The sequence below is a fragment of the Rousettus aegyptiacus genome, unplaced genomic scaffold (assembly GCF_014176215.1).
Source record: "Rousettus aegyptiacus isolate mRouAeg1 unplaced genomic scaffold, mRouAeg1.p scaffold_m13_p_1, whole genome shotgun sequence".
In the NCBI taxonomy this organism is placed as follows: Eukaryota; Metazoa; Chordata; class Mammalia; order Chiroptera; family Pteropodidae; genus Rousettus; species Rousettus aegyptiacus.
The window spans coordinates 31,679,306-31,697,363 of record NW_023416284.1 but is presented as its reverse complement, the minus strand read 5'-3'; the positions used below and the strand labels follow the sequence as shown (position 1 = coordinate 31,697,363).

Genomic DNA, 18,058 nt, shown 5'->3' with positions numbered 1-18,058 from the left:
ATATATTTTAAACATCGTATTACATCATTATACTTTATGTAGGTGATACTTACTTAGATGTAATCACATTTTACCATTTTGTGGCTCTTTATTCCACATTGCATCTCCAAGCTTCCTCTATGATTATTTACTTCTGTGATTATAATACTCTAGGATTTTCTTTAGTTGTGGCTCTGACTGCAGATGAATTCACCCAGATTTGTTGATTCATTTTATTTTATTTTTTCTTTTGTCCTAAATTTCTAAATTTGTAAGCATGAGTGGCTATCTTTTATTTTTTTGTTTCAGGGACATTCTAGGTATGATGGCATTTACATGTGTAAGATAGTGATCATTGGTGAAAGGAATCTTAAGAGAACATTTAACTTAACTGCTAATTCAGAGGAGAGCCTCGGCTTCTTTTAATAGTGTTTCATTTTATTGATGACTTTTGCTGAAAAAAAAATTCATGGAAATTCTGAAAAAGTTTCTTCTGGGCTATATTATTTTAGAATATTCTCCTAAAAAACTAAGTAGATATTAGCTGAAGGAATCTGAGCCTCATTTTCACATAGGAAGATAATCTAATGGCTTGGGACAGAGGTTTCGATTTCATAGTCCAGTTTACTTGCTTTCTGGGAGGCAGTATAATGTAAATCAAATTATCTCTGGATTTAAAGTCTAGCTTTATCACTAAATAACTTGTATCTTTGGGCAAGTTATATAATTTTTCTGAGTTTCATATGAGAAGTACCTGTGTCCTAGATACTTTGAAGGTGCTCAAGAAATATTGGTGTTGTCCATCTTTTTCTGCACTTGTATGTGGGAAAATGGGAACGTTGGTGAGAAATAAGGGAGAATTACCTCTCCTTGCCCCAGGAATGTATTTGGTGGCACTGACAAGAATGATACACCTTTTCGAATGTTTGCTTGATCCATAGTTAATAGCTTATAATAAAATGTGATGTTTGTTGCCTTTTGGCTTTTATATAACCTGACCTTCAAAAAAAAAGACTATATAAAAGGACTGTTATGAGAGATATGTATGTGTATCAAGTATATATAAAATGTCACAAAATAGAGTCTTAAAATTCGAAGGGAATAACCACGAAGGCCATCTAGTCCTTTTTGTTTCTCACGGCAGAAGTACCCTCCATGAAATCCTCAGTTTAGATGGGGATAAGTGCTTTGCGTGAATAGTTTTTAGTAATTGTGATCTTACGCCCTCTAAAGACAACCATTCTCTTTTCCCAATGCTTAATTAATTGTAATGTTCTTAGTCTGTTCTTTACTATGTTTCCTGATAAATCTACCCTTTGGTTCATTTTACCACAGAGCTTCATAGAATAAACAAATCTTATTCCACAAGTGAATAGGAACCATGTCTTAGTCATTGTTCTATCTTCAGAGTCTAGAATAGCAACTACCCAGCTCAAAATATGGTGTTTGTTTAATGAATAATTGAGGCTAAGATTTTTTCAAGGTATTTTTATATATTTTTTTATATATAAACTTTTAAAATGTAGTCAATATTTTTATTACTCCTGGTCAAAAATTTATTTTTTTCAATTGTATTGACAAATTTAAACAAAGAATATTGATTTATGGTTATGTCTGATATCACTTATATAATCTAGAAATATAATGTAGAACTTAATAACTTTTGCAATGTATAGAATTTTTAATTTAATATTATGTACATCTCTCAATCAGTTGCAACATAATCTATTTCTTGAGATTGAAAACATTACATTTTTTAATTTCTTAAGCTTTTGTAGTGTCTTTTGCGTTCATTACAGGCAATTGTATTTGCTGTGATATTAATAAAGATTTATTAATAATAAATACTCCACTTTATTGATTATAAGACTAGACCAAAATAAGTGACATCTAACTATATGATATTTAAGGAAAAGATCTAAACCTAATAATAAAGAAAAGCTGAAAATAAAAGGACAAATATATATTGTCCAAATACTAAAAGAAAGCTATTGTGCTACATTAATAGTCCTCCAAAAATGTTAGAGGAAAAAAAGTATTAATAGAAATAAATGAAGTTATTTCATGATAGACATGTTCAATTCACCTAGAAGCTATAATAATTCCAAATATATATTCACATTTTCTGTGATATTTAAACTTGCTTATTTTAAAATTTAATTAATTTTTTTTATGTTGATATTGGTTAATAAAATCCAATAAGTTTCAGTTGTACATTTAACAGTAAGGCATATATATATTAACATTGCATGTTCACCTTCCATAGTTACATTTCTTTCTGTTGCCACATATTTGACCTCTTTCCCCCCATCTCCCTCCTCCCTTTCCCCTTCCTCTTACCCTCTGGTAACCACCAGTCTATCGTCCATGTCCATGAATCTCTCTTTGTCCCATTCATTTGTTGCTTTTAGGTTTATATTCCACATATACGTGATATCATGTGATTTTCAACTTTTTCTGTCTGGCTTATTTCACTTAGCATGTTTATTTTGAGGTCCACCCATGTTGTCACAAATGGCTCTATTATTTATTGCTTACATTTTTAACTGAATGCTCTCTTCTCAATTTCATACTGTCTTCAAATTTTTAAAATCATTTTTCTTCATAATCTGTGTTCAGCTGATTTCTTACATAAAGTGAATGAATCCCTTATTAACACTAAACCTTGTAGCAATCTATTTGTGTTTCCTAGTTCCTTTTGTTATCAGTTCTCTTTATTTCTGTTTCAGTTTGACTGAGTAATAAGGGCATTGGCCAGTAGATGAGAAAGATGTTTGATATTAAATTATAGAAAATACCACTAAGAACAGAATTATTATTAATGATATAACTCACAAAGCTGTCTCTTTAGAATCATTTTTCTCATGCTCTTGAATGTGTCTATTAGAAGAATGGGTCGCCCATAGAAGAATGAGTAGTCATGTATTTTGATTTCAACTAGCTTGCTTTTCATTTTTGCTTCTTGTAGCTTGTTATTGCATTTTAGCTTATGAGTCATCTACTTTGTCAGCCATAGGTACGTGTTAGAATGCTTATATCTACATAGTTCTCCCAAATACTTATCCTTCAGAATGCAGGTACAATCTTTTGAGAGGTCACATAGCAATGTGCAAGATATTACTACACATCTTATTACATATCTTGACATACAGTATTCATTCCCATTCATTTATTGATTCAATAAGCGTCTACTGGGTGCCCAATCTTTGATGAGCAGTATTAGCAAAAATATAATAAAGCCATATTAGTTTTATTGAACAGAATAATAAAGTCTCACTTACACTTTTGTTTCTTTCCTAACATATCCAAACATTTGCTTAAGTTTCTTATCATGGGGGAGGAGGAGAACATTTCCCAAAGAAACATAGCATCCTTTTAACTATAAAATGAATTAATGAAAATCTTTATGTTTTTCAGGATGAGAGAGACCTAGAGAAAGAAGATGAACTGGAACTAAAAAGAGGTCTTTTATACAGAGACTCTGCCTATGACAGTGACCCTGAGTATAGGTATGAGTTTGGTTAATTCTATGTATAGAGATCTTTCTCACGGTCGATATAAAAATGACGTTCTTCCTAATTTACTGGATTTGTGGGAAATTCAGATTCAAATTAGCAATTATTATTTTTTTTTAAATTTAAAAGTTTAATTATGTAAAATCCTATTAAAATCTTTTAATGTTTGTATTACTGAAACTTTTCAGTGGAAACAGATATAGTCAATTAATGGTGATGCTTTGATCCTACTTAAGATATTTAGTATATATGGCTTCCCTGCCAATCCACACATCAAGGGCTTATTTCGGGATGTATTTATATGTCCATGCTAACTGTCCTATGTTTCCCACCACCTCTGAATATGAAATTGATTTGGAAGAAATCTCTTTTCAAGGAGTTATTAAGTGACCTTTGCTTCCAATACTTTGAGGTTTGAGAGCTGGGTTGGAGAAAGAATCTACTACCCCTACACACTTCCTTCTTACTTTCATATTACCCGCCTTTTATAAAACTTTAGATGTTTGCTGTGGTAGCCTTGCCACTTCCCAGGGCCCTAGGATGCTCTTCCCTCCTTTTAGTATCTTCTATATATATATATATCTCAAATTTCTTCAGTACTTCTGGCATCACTATCCTATTTGAACATTAGTCATAATTAAAGACAAGGCATGAGGTGATGCTTCATATAGATGTGAGTTAGCCAAAAAAAGAAATAGTATAAAAATAATTTGAAGTTCATATTTAGAATATGACTTGGCCTTTTATGTCTATTGCCCAAAACTTTTAGCCATGTTGTTCTTTTATGGAATTGGCTACTGATAAAAACTGTGTTCTGTTTTCTTATGCATATTTTTTCAGGTTACTAACAGTAGGAATATGCTCAATATAAATGTTTCAATGATGAAATTATTTATAACAGAATCTCAAACAGTTTAAATTTTGCCTATATATTTTTAAATAACACAGGATTGACTTTAGTTCTCTTTCCCATTGGTAATTATCTGATTAATTTGACAAATCTACTAAGATATAATAAATAGCCAAAATCTATCTTTAGTATTAACAAATAGAAGGAAAAAAAGTCTAAATATATATGTGTGTGTGTGTATGTGTGTGTATACATATATACATAAAATCTCTTGAATAACTAAAAATAAGCTTTCATTTTTAAGTGAGAAAAATGTTGCTTAATTCTAATTTGAATTCATTGGATCTTGTGTTATTAATTCAAGCATTATGAAGAACTTTTTCATTAAATAGTTAAGATTTAGTTTTTCTTTTTTAAAAGTTTTTGTCAAAAAGGCATATTGATATTCAGAAAATTTGGGTTGCTGCATATTTACGTGATTTTTCAAAGTGTAAAAATTGTAGTTTAGGGGTCTAGAGAAGTTTCTCATTATTAGAAAAGGGAAGTATATTCATCTTTAAAAACAAAAATATAACCTCATTAATTAGACTAGCCTACTTAATATTAATGCCTGGTATCTGGAAAATATCAGTACATGTCTAGCGTTTAACTTATAGCCTGCTTAAAGAACATTAGTAGACAACCAGAATGGTTTTATGACTAGCAATTCTTGCCAGACTAATTTATTTTTTAAATAGATTATGAGAAAGTAATACATTAAATATAACTTTTAGTAAGGACTATGATTTTCTAACATTCTCATAAATGAGGAGGCAGTTATGGTCCTCACTGAATATTATTAGGTAGGTGGACTACTGACTAGATGATGACATAGAAAAGATTATTAGCAGCAATCTCAAGTTAGCTTTGGGAACCATAATAAGTAGTATTACTGATATTATGCTCAAACTGTAGTTGTTTAAGCTTTAGTGATAACTGCCTTTAGGAATAAATATGTTCATTCTTTTATTTATTTATGAATCTTCTCTGAAGTAATCTGTCTCTACTACATATTAGGTCAGTTTTATGACTAGTTTTTTTGTTTTGTTTTTTTGTTTGTTTGTTTTTTAACTGGAAGGATGGTATGACATTCATAAAAGAATAATGAAAATAAATTAGTTGCTTTCTGTGGACATGGTAATGATATTGAATTTAACCCGCATTAGTGAAACCAGAGAGATGACTTAAAATATCATCTTAAAATACTATTCTTGTGTGTTTAAATAAAGACAATTTGTCTTTATTTAAAATTATTGTAATTTTAATTTAATGTCCCATCATAATAGAAATCCCTTTTTGATTCTCCCATTTTAAGTTTCTTATTACTCCCAGGATGAAATTCTCTGTTTGACTCTTACTTTATTCTTACCTCTGAAGATATACTTGGTTTTTCATGACATTCTGTACTGTTTCATGTTTGATTCTGTCACAATATGATGCCTGGAATAACCCATTTCTTCTTGTTTATCTAGCAAATGCCTACTCATTCTTTAAGACTAAGTCGTAGTTATTTTCTCTTTTATCTTGCCACTTCCTCTCATATATATAATTTCAATTAGCAATACCTGTCTCACAGTGATAACTATTTCCTTCTGTGTCTGTCTTGCTTTCTTCTACTAGCTATGAGCTCTCTGAAGGCACAAAGGTTTTACTTGTCTTTGTTTTTGTCTGCCCATCAAGGTCTCTGAAATGTGCTAGGAGCTCAATTTTAAAAAATTGTTCAAATATTAAAATTGAGTCTTTTATTAATAATGATCAGTTACATTGCTGAAACTCTAAGACATTATTTAAATAAACCCATTTTATGATTGTGATATTTAGTAAAATCTCTAGATAAGGGATCAATACTAGAATTAACAGTAATGGACCTCATTTGTTGTCAGTGGCTCATTTCTACACATTCTTACTCAGGAAAGGGAAGTAAGTGACCTGTAAGTAAACTATAAATAACCAGTTTTCAGTGAATTTATTTGAATAAATATCTTTTAATGTTTCCTGTATAGTTTCTGCTAATTAATAGAAGATAAATGCCAACACGGAATTTTTTCCCTGAGATTTTTTTCTTTTCCTGTAGAAAACTAAACCTAGTTTAATCCTCTCTAAAGCATAGTTCTTAGACCAGCAGCATTCAGCATTACCCTGGTACCTGTTAGAAATTCACATTTGTAGACCCCATCTCAGACCTGAGGCTTAATAATTTAAGCTATAATAAACCTTCCAGATGACTCTGATGCATATTAAAATTTGAGAACTATAGTGCTATAATTTATCAATAAATTTTGATCTTTTATGACATTTATCTATGTATGGTATCTTTAAAGGTACAAAGTACCTTTTAGATTTTATTGGACCATAATATAATCTCCTTCTATCATCTTTTCTGAACTCCAAGACTTTGAATCCTTTCTACTTTCCACCCATTCATTCATTCAGTGTGTACACAGCATATATTATATCATCAATGGTCTTCTACATATTTCGTCAAAATTTTGCTTGATAGGAGCATTTACAGAGTATTATAGAAAGGAATTCATCTCATATTATAAAATGTTTTTGATTATATTGATTCTTAGGTTACAAGTTTAAAGTATAGCATATGCATCATCATTTTTAAAGTCACTTTCAATTCTGATTCTTTGACAAATGGTAAATGATGACTTTTTAAATTCTCATGATCTTCCAATTATTTTTTAGAATTAATATTCTTTGGGTAGTATATTCATCTGACTTTCTTTTCTATGTATACAACCTTATAGATATTTTATCTGAACACTATGTATAAATTTTTAGTTTTTATTTGATACTGATTATAGAAAACACCATCAGAGTTTCAAAGAGTTCATCCTTTTCTAAACAAAAAGCTGGTTTGTCCTTTGTCTCTTGGTCCATGATAAGCTGCCTAAGACGTTTCTCTTCTTTGCATATACACTAGGCTTTAAAAAATAAATTTATAATTTATACCTTATTAACGCTTAGGATTTGAAACTGCCCATTTCTGAGATATTATCCTGGTCTCTGTTCGTTTTTCTTTTTTTCTTAATAGCGTTGTCATAATTAAAGAGAATACTCTCTATTCAAGTAGCATGATTATTAAGTTGATTAAAAAAAACCACTGCATTTAATAAAATAACAATATTATCCCTGCTTTGAAGATAACCATTTTATGGCATATAGCACTGATGCAGTATTTTGTGGAGTATAGTAGGAACTTACTACATTTTTTGAATGAATGGATGCTGGAGATACTCATGGTAAAACAGAGACCTGTAGTTTTTAAAAGACTATGTTATTATAATAAGACTTTTTAGTGTCTTACACATTTTGAACTTATTAATAAACCAAATAATACAAAATAAGAATTGACTTAATATGTTCACAGTGCATTAATTCACCAAGGCTTCCTTGTATACAAGTAAATATTGTTTTTAGGATTTTGATATTCTTTGTTTGCACCTGTCTACCCATGAACCATGTTAGAACCTGTTCTGTGTTCACATCTCTGCTTTGCAATTCAGACTTCCAGGCTGAACCAATTCCAAAATTCTCTCCAGAGAGCCACAATACTGTTTACTAAATTGAAAAAGTTTGCAATTTTAACTGTAAACAAACTCCCTGCCAAATTTGCAAGATCCAAAAGCATTAGAATGTCTATTTTGGCCATTTTAGCTCTTTACAGAACCTTATCAGGTTCATAGTTGCTCCTAAAAGCTTTCTGAATTTTATTTATTCATTGCAAGCAATTGAGGTGTTTATTTTAAGGCAGCTTTGAGACATGAAGGAAAAAAGTGTCTAATAGAACCAAAGCAGTAGCAAAATCTTTGCTTGATAACATTAGATATAATAATTTGTGATAGGGATTAGGAATTTGGTTTACAGTCTTGGAAATACCTACACAACCTACACAAGTTCACAAGTTAGCAGCCCTACTCCTTACCTTCTGGAGAGTTTGGTGGTGGTGTGTGTTAGAAATTCAAACTTCTGTTGAGTAGTAGGTTCATGGTAGTAGAATGAGCCTGGCAACTAAACAAACTATATAGTTCAGGAAAGGACATTATTATCTGGCCATCAGTGTACAGTAAAGTTGATAATTGCAGACAACAAGGAGATAGGGACAAATCTGTGTTTTGTGAACTATTAACTAGTGTATGACTTTATCACTTGACTCAAATTGCCAAAAAATGGTTTTAAGTGACAGTAGGAGTTAGGCTTGGGGAGAAGTGGTGTGAAATAAATTGTATTCAGTTGGCTAGACTACTTCTTGAGCAAAGACAGTAAATAAATGTGATATCAAAATAGTAGCATTGAGACTTGGCTAAGGCCTTTTGAAAATCTTTAAAGGTTATACTGACATTATTAGAAATTGTTTTAATTACCTCTCTGAAACTAAATGGACAAGATAGAAGTAACAATAATCATGTTTCAAAATACCTTTATCTATAAGATTCATCCAACTTTGAACCTGTATCTATTTTTAACAGTGGATTCCTTTTTATTGCTGAATAATATTTCACTTTATGGATGTTTCTATAATTTGTTTATTCATTCACAAATGAAGGACATTCGGATTGTTTAGAATTTGTGACTATTATAAATAAAGGTACTTTAAGTGTAAAAAATATATTTGTTATTTCGAAGACTGTATCATTTTCAAAATTTTCCAGGGTGAAATAGGTAATACCAAGTGTAAATAAAGTTTGACAAGACCTAGTAAATATTGGTAGGATGTATGAGGTAGAATCTCATTTTAGCAAAGTCATCAGCAAGTAGAAAAACACATTGTCATGGTTCATGGAAGTGAATTTTTAAAAATTTAATATAAAATATATCCACTCTAACAAAGGAATATATTTTAAGGTTTGTGCATCCCTAATAATAATAATAATAATAATAATAATAATAATAATAATGAAAAACCACTTACCATAAAGCTTAAGAAATAGAATATAACCAATACCTATAAAGCCACCTTATGCCCCTAAGCAATTGCATCTCTTTCCATAGAAGTAACGGCTAGTGTGACTTTTCTATTAATCCCTTTTTCAGTAGTTATATATGTATCTATGTTTAATTTAAAAATTATTTAATTTTCCTTGTTTTAAGCATCATAAATTTAATTACAACTGTGCATTGTTTGGATTATTGATTTTCCCACTGTATATTATACCATTGTATACATATACCCTGATTTGATTTATCTGTTCTAACATTCAGGCTGCTTCTAGTTCTTAGCTCTGTTACGAAGAGTGTTATTATGAACATGTCTGTACCTGTCTCCCGGTACACATGTGCAAGAATTTCACTGGGGTCCCTAGAAGTGGATTTCCTGGGTTGATGTTACATAATCACCCTTACTAGGTCACACACCAAACTGTTTTCTAAAGTAAGTGGATAAATGTTCTCATTACTTTATGTCATCACTGACACTGTGTCAAGCTCTAGAAATGATAACACAGCCACTCCATGCCTTTTTTTTGTGGTCACTTTTATTCTGTTTCAGTGGTAAAACTGACTTCAGGCCAAATAGCAAATACTTTTTACAGATATATAGCTGCAAGAATTCCTATTTTTACAATTGACAACAGAACTAACATCATGAGACTGATAAGTCATGGAAGAAATCGTTTGTTTGTGTGAAGCGAGATTCCAAATATCTGAAGAAAATATTTGTAGCATTTAATAACCGTATAGTTTTTTATGTCACAAACTTCATAACCTCTAACATGCCTGAGAGATCTCATCTATAATAAGTACTTAATTTATTGAAGTGGGTCAATTATTGATTTCAAAAAAAATGAATTTAGTCTTTGCGAAGGTCATCATTTTGTTTCTAACAAATGATATAATAAGCCCAGAACTTAATGTTTATGACAGTAAAATTATAACTTTAGTATGTATAAAAAAGCTTTCAGAAAGAGTTGCCTTTTCTTCTCTATTCCCATTACAACAGTAAAGTCTTGGTCTGTTTCATAGCTTCCTATCTGTTCTTTTTTTTTTTCTTCAAAACTCTCAAAATTAAAGTAATCCTTATCACTTCGGATCCAGATTCCTCTACCTTGTTTTTCATTTCCCGAAAGTGCTCCACATGCAGGCTAACTTTCTACCCCAGCTTGAGGACAATAGCAGCCTGCCACAGTAGAAAGGGTTTTGAAACCAGAGACATGGTACCTCTTTCTGTTCTGCCACTTCCTCTCTGAGCAGGCTTAGGCAGTCGCTTGACTTCACTGAGTCTCGATTTCCACACTTACCAACTTCAGAGGGTTGTAAGATATGTTGATAAACATATATAAATATGTAGAAAGTCCTAGTAGTTCAGTGCCTCATACTTAATAACTTCCATGTGCAAGGTAAGCGCTGTACAATGCATTTTAAATATATTCTCTTTAATTTTTAAAGCAAATATTACAAAGATACAGTACAGGAAGCCAAGACTCTGGATGTTTAAATAAGCTGCTCAAGGTCCCAAGCTTATAGAGACTGAACAGAATTCAGTGCCAGGTCTGCCTGACTCTAGAGGCCAGCCACTGCAGTAGCTGGCCATACCACAGCCTCTGGGCTCTGCTTTTACCATGGCACATCTGTCCCTCTTCTCTGAATTCCTTATTAACTCTATCTCTCACACACAATTTCCATTTTATTGTTTTGTAATTGTTTCATCCAAATAGCATCACCCTTTGAAGGCGCAGGGCTTATTGTCTTTTATTTCTCATAACCCAGAGTATCACATACCCATGAAGTGCTCTGTAAATATGCAATCTATATAGTACTACCTCTCCTCTACTGTCACCATTGTTTCAGCCTTTCATATCCTTTTTTCTAGCTCATTTCAGCGGCCACGTGGAAGTCACCACTTGGATGATGGCGAATACTGGTCCAACAGGGCAGCCTCTTATAAAGGAAAGTCCCACCGACCCGTCTTTGAGAACAGCATGGACAAGCTATACAGGAACTTGTACAAAAAGGCCTGTAATTCTGTTTCTCATACACAGGAAAGCTTCTGAGACCATCCACGATAAACTGTATGAGTGTTCGTGTCAACTTCTCAATGAAAACATTTGATGTAATCAATATCTGTATTCTTTTTTTTTTTTTTTAAACAGGTGGCTCTAAGTGAGTACAGTAGTTAGACTTAAATAAGCTCATTACTTCAAATGGTAAATTATCATAGGCAGGTCTTTTTCTAGTCACAGAAGAGAGAGCTGTGTTCCAAAGCTCTGCACCGCCATCACAGCGTCCAGTCCGACGGCGAGATGGATATTCTGCCGCATACATCTCATCTCACCATCTACAAATCCAAGAGTAGATTCGCTCCAGAAATGTTCTTCTGCCTTGGTCACCTTATAGTTTTCTTTTCATATATTTCACTGGTTATCTCGTCTGAGTAAGAGTTAATGCTAACTCCCTTTTCCTGGTAATGAGCAAAAAGATACACTGTACAGAAATGTATATCCCAAGACTTTAAACTGTGTTTTAACTGGTATTTTCTGCTTTTCCTCAGTAAAGGCCATTTATGTTTCTTAGTGCATAAGAAATAGCTTTCTTTTTAAAATTTATATAATCATTTGCTCCCTCTTCTCAAAAGAACTACTTAAGTTATCTAAAATGTGTAACAGCTAGAAATAGCAGTGGCCATGTATGACCCAAAAATGTGAATAATTTATTTTTAAAGATAGAATTCTCTGCCCAATTTTTTTCTAGAGCCATGTCTTTTGATGCAAACAGAATCAGAAAATAGTCTTTGTTAGTGAGCATGTAGAGACTTGAAAAGCATAAGGGAAATTATATTTTAATTTAACCTTTTCAGACTTTTCATAGGTAACAAATGGCCTGAGAAAGTAGTATCCTTACTTTAAAAGGACACTTGGGACCATAAAGAGGAGTAAAATATAGTAGAACTCTTTATAGTAGGCACTGGGAAGTCTGTTGTTTGATAAAATTAACTCCTTTCCCATATACTGAACACACACCTGTTAGGCCAGTGACACTTTGAAGATACAAAGAAATCAGTTACCTCACATTTACTGGGGAGCGAGTAGAGAGAAAGCAGAGGATAGGAAATAAGCAAACTTAGCTTAAAGGCTTAAAGAGTTGACTACAAGATAATGTTTTTTCATTGACTCCATTTTTGGTTAATTCTACAGCTATGATTTAAAAAGAAAAAAATCTATTTGAACTATATTTAAATTGAAATTAACTTGTAAAGGTGGGTGACATTTTTTTATTAGGAGAAAATATTATAACACTTGCAAACTAATAATAGGACTTTTTAACTTCATGTTAAAGAGTTTTAGTGTAGCAATCTGTGATACATCAAAAAATGCATCATAGGTAGGAGCCAGGAGTCCATCTCTGCCATTTTCTAGCTGAGTCTCTTTAATTCTCTGGTCCTTAGTTTCTATCAACTATTAAATGAAGAGAGAGACTGGAGTAGATCAGGTTTTCCCAAACTGTGATTTGTGGACTACTGTTTCAGGAGATGGTTGTAGAAATGTAAATACAAGTATTTCACTGTTCATATAAGTTTGAGAAAATCTGTGCATTATAGTCACCCTGCCTTCAACTTACAGAACTATCGTGAGTGAAAGAGGTGCTATTAATGTTGAAACACAGTTGTAAACTGGGGCCATCCCAGGAAAACTAGGACATATGGTCATCATGGTCATAGTAAACACTAGCATATTAGAAGCCCTAAGAAATCCTGGCATAAACCTGGTTTGCTCTAGCATCTAGTAGAGAGTCTGGCACTACTTGGTGCTCATTAAATATTTATTTAAGTAACCCAGAATTTCCTAGACAAAATTGAGCAAGTGCCAGTATTTGTTGTTATGGCTACCTTTCCCCTCCCGTTCTGTCTTCCTCAACTTCCCACACCCTCTCAGATGTCATCCTCAGGTGTACATAGACACCAGCTGGAGAAATGCTGGATTAAACCACCACTGAGTTACCTCTGGCTGTAGGTTATATACTGTTTTATACAATTAGCTTTTGAAGGTCAACATTAAATAATGCTTTAAAAAAAAATTATTAGTGAAACTTAGGATCTATTTTGTGTGTGTGTGTGCGTGTGTGGAAACAAATGAAAAACTCCATTTAAAAGTTACTGCTTAGTGAAAAGAACAAATACGAATTTCAGGAAAAGGTTTTGCTATCATAGAAAACCTCTCGAGTGAATAAATACCACAAAGATTATTTATTGTATTTGTACTGCTATTGGCTATAACCAAAGCCTCAAAAAAAAAAAAAATGCATCTCAAAGGGGAACTTCAGAAAGTGACATTCTGAAAGACATTGTCTTGTGGATAAAATCCGACATATCTCTCAAGGATCAGGTACATATTTTTAGATATGTAGTGTCTTTGTTATGTGTCTGATTATTTCCATTCCCTTGAAGAAGGAGGGGTCTTTGTTGCTCTCTCTAATTAGTCCTGTGAATTCTTATGTTGTAGTATCTTTAAAGAGTAAGATCTTAAATATTAATAGTTGTATTTTCTCATTGCTAGAAGCAGAAAGGTAAAATTGTTTATTCTCTTAGCCTTTTTTTTTCTATATTTCCCACAATCTTATAATAGTTATTAGACTTATGAAAGATAAAGAGGCTTTCTTCCTTTTAAATCATTTTTTTTCTTTGAAAAAAAATGGGGATTATATGAAGGAAAATGTCAAACCAACTGGGGAAAGCAGTGAATGATTGGATTGAAAGGGAATTCTTCCTGGTTCCAGTACTGTTTGTAAACCTTATTAAGTCATTTTTCTTGGAGCTCAATTTTCTTACCTATAAGGTGATGAAGGGGTTAATTTAGAATGATCTTTAAATCTTGAAACATTTCTATAATTGTATAATTGATTAACATGGACGATCAGGAAGTTCTGGGGAGCAGAGTTGTGTTGAACATTTGTGTACAAGTTTTTGTAAGGATTTAGGTATTCAAGAAAGTGCATTTTGCTATGTTTCTATGGATCACCTCCACAAAAGTGCTAAACATAAATAAGTAAGAGAAATAGGTTTCTGAACTCAAGGAGCTTATCGACTATTGATAGAGGGTCAAACAAGTAAACAATTATAACATAATAGCTATGGATTTCCTCATTTTAACTCGATCATATTTTGTGAAGGCTCTTCTACACAGAATGTATTTCTTTATCTTTGTAAAGTAACCCAGCACCACAATCTGGGCATATGTTTATTATAGCACTTAACAAAAACTGAATCGTGAATAACTTATGTGCTTTTTCCTGTTGGTCTAGGGCCTTGTTTACCTCTTCTTTCATGGCACGCAGCAGATACACAATGTTTGTTGAATAACTGCATGAAAGAAAAAATACATGAAAGGTCACTAAAAACAATGCAAAGCCTAACTCTATCTGAATACAAGAAATAAGATACCCTGACACAACTGTTGCTGTGAGCTAGTCTATTTCTGCCTGTAGCCAAAGAGATGAAAATGGAAAAGAGAAAATCTTAATTGTACCATGGTCCTCGAGAAGAAATATATGGTTTCTTAGTTGAGTTAGTGTTTCTGTAGGGAAATCTATTTTTTAAAAGAATACTCTTAAATTAAGAAAAAAAGTCATAATAATGGCTTGACTTTTTCTTTGTCTGTTATTTGGCAAACCAACTAAGAGATACAGCATTTAGGTGACGGGCCTGCTCGTAAACCACTACTGCAAAGGGTGATAAGTATAGGGTTAGGCAATGGACCAAGAAAGCAATTGCCTGCAATTGTTTCCAGCACCTTATATTCCAATGGAGTTTAAATCCCTTCTATGAAATGCAAATTTCTTGGTTCCCAAGATGAGCCTTAAATATTTTCTTTCCCAAAGTCTTATCTTTTGTCGTTCACAAAGCAGTGCATTTTTGACTGCAGGACTGAATAATTCTCTATCTTCTGGCATTCAGATGTAACCAACTGACTTAATCTAGAAACTATGGCTTTCTTGACTAATTAAGAATTAGGTATTTATGTGATTATTTAAGTAAAACTGTCTCAATGTAGTACAGTCTTTTTTTTTTCTTTTTTACTAATAAATCCTAGTCACACTCAAGCTGCAACAATTCACATTAATGACCCTGATACTGTATTCTGCTCTAATTTATATAGTATATGAACGTCTGCAGGTTTTTTGAGGGGTTGCAGTGGTTTTTTGTTGTTGTTTTCTAACTTCCCATCTCCACCTTAGTGTCAACTTTAAAGTTTTTAAAACAAGGAAATTAAAATAATATTTATTATTTAGTACCTGGTGATGTACATACATTATCTTATTTGATATTCACAACAACTTTGTTAGCTAGGGTAGGTATAAATACTCCCAGTTTTACAGGTTAAGTAACTAAGGATCGAACTGCTGTGATGGACCAGTGATAAACACAGCCAGTAAATGGTAAAGCTTGCATTTGAATCTAACCCCAAGTCTGCCTCTCAGCTAGGTAAGTGCTTGAAAACTGCTTGTTACAGTTAATATTTTTTTTTCGATTAGAGTTGACATTCAATATTATTTTATCTTAGTTGCAGTGTACAGCAAAATGGTTAGACATTTATATAATTTACAAAGTGGCCCCCTCCATAAGTCTAGTGCCCATCTTGCACCATACGTAGTTATTGCAATATTATTGTATAAGTTTTTAAATGATGGAGCTTGTGTCTCTTCAAGTGAGAACCAGTCAGCGGATTACAATGCAGATTAAACTCACGTTAATGCAGTAAAACCTAAGGCAGATTTCTACCATCCAAACACTAAAAACGAATAGAGATCATCTCATGAACTAAGGTAGAAGTTGGTGGAAGTGTATGAAAGGAACATCGCTGAAGATTTTAACGGACCCAAGATTTCATGGTCACCAGACTTCATGTCTGGGACTGTTGTAGATGAAGGACTTGAGAGTGTGCTTTCTGTGGAGCCCTTAACCTGACCGTCTTTGACTGAGTAACCGCACATTCACGCATCACTGCATTTTCTAAACCTTATTCAGGTATAATTAGTATACAAAGAACTGCACATATTTAATATGTACAGTTTGATGAATTCGGACATATGCAAACACCTGTGACACTGTCACCACAATCAAGGTGATAGATGCATTCAGCAACACCTCCCAGAGTTTCCTGGTGTCGCTTTTTTGGTTAACTGTGGGCACCATGCTGTTCAGCAGTTCTCTAGGATTTATCTTGGGTTATTATTAACAAATAAAAGGGATTTTAACCCCTTACCCCTTTTCAAATATGGCTTGCAAATATTGTCTCCTATACCCTAGGTTGATTTTCAATCGCTGTTTCCTCCTTTATGCAGAAGCTTTTTAACTTGGTGTGATTCCACTTGTCTGGTTTTCCTTTTGTTACCTGTGCTTTGGTGTTATAACAAAGAAATTATCCAAGACCAATACCAAGAAACTTTTCCCCTGTGTTTTTTTGGGAGAGTTTTACAGTCTTAGGTCTTACATTTAAATCATTAATTGACTTTGAGTTGATTTTTGTTTGTGATATAAGGTAGGGGTTCAATTTCTTTTTTTTTTCTTGCATGTAGATATAGTTTTTCCTACCACATTTGTTGAAGAAACTATCCTTTCCCCATTGTGTTCTTGGCACCCTTGTTAAAGATCAGTTGACTGTGCGTACGTGTTGCTTTATTTCTGGGCTCTCTATTCTGTTTCCTTGCTGTATGTCTGTCTTTTTGCTGATACTGTAATGTTTTATTACCATGGCTTTGTAATTTAGTTTGAAATCAGGAAATGTAATGCCTCCCGCTTTGCTGTTCTTTCATAAGATCACTTGGGCTATACTTGGTATTTTGTGGCTCCATATTTTTATGGTTTTTAAAATTTTTGTATGGAATTTTATGATTTTTAAAAAATTTCTATAAAAAATGCCATCGAGATTTTGATAGAATAGCAATGAAATGATAGATATGATGATCTGTAGATCATTTTGGGTAGCATGGACATTTTAACAAGCCACATAGTGACCAGACACATACATATATTACATACAGAGGATACACAAAATAATAAGAAAAATTAAAAAAATATTACTGCAAAAAAATAACAAAACATAAAAGGGGACAACAATAGAAAAACAGAGGAACAAAAGAACTACAAAACAGAAAACAAAGTGACAAAAGTAAACCCTTTTCTATTGATAATTACCTTAAATGTAAATGGATTAAACGCAATCAAAAGACAGTGGCTGAAGGGATAATAAAACAAAACCCAACTATGTGCTATCTACGGGAGACTCACTTTATACTTTAAGGACATACAAACTAAAATGCAGGAAAAGGAGAACAGTATTCCTTGCAAATAGTAAACAAAAGAGAACATTTGTGGCTATAGTAATATTGGAAATAGTAGACTTTAAGTCAAAAACTTGCAAGTACCACTACATTTCTGTTGCAGTAAAAGTTTAAAGAAGTTTAGCTTTCTGAGTTTGTGATACAGTTCAGAAATAAGGTAAGAGAAAACCTTTAATGCCTTTGAACATATGTAATAGAATTGAGAATAAGTATCCTGTTAGAGCCTTTCTTTTATTAATGAAACATTTTTCACTGGAGTTTTTGTTCGTGTTTGATTTTCAGTAAAATTAGTGATATATGCAAACAAATTATAGAAGAATTTATATATGTATATATAAATGTATATATATATATGTATATAAGAATGTATATATAGGTTTTCAGAAAGTTTTAT

At 32.5% G+C, this 18,058-nt stretch overlaps 1 protein-coding gene across 7 annotated transcripts in view; it reads left to right on the top strand.

Annotated features, from left to right (window-relative positions):
• SPATA6 (spermatogenesis associated 6) overlaps positions 1-13,624 on the top strand; it is a 95,054-nt gene extending 81,430 nt beyond the window's left edge. For all 7 annotated transcript variants that reach the window (XM_036233728.1, XM_036233729.1, XM_016151313.2 and 4 more), the window contains 2 exons: positions 3,397-3,488; positions 11,201-13,624. In XM_036233728.1, the coding sequence (XP_036089621.1) occupies positions 3,397-3,488; positions 11,201-11,381 (273 nt within the window). In that variant the 3' untranslated portion in view covers positions 11,382-13,624. The remainder of the gene's footprint in view (positions 1-3,396; positions 3,489-11,200) is intronic.
• The last annotated feature ends 4,434 nt before the right edge of the window (positions 13,625-18,058 follow it).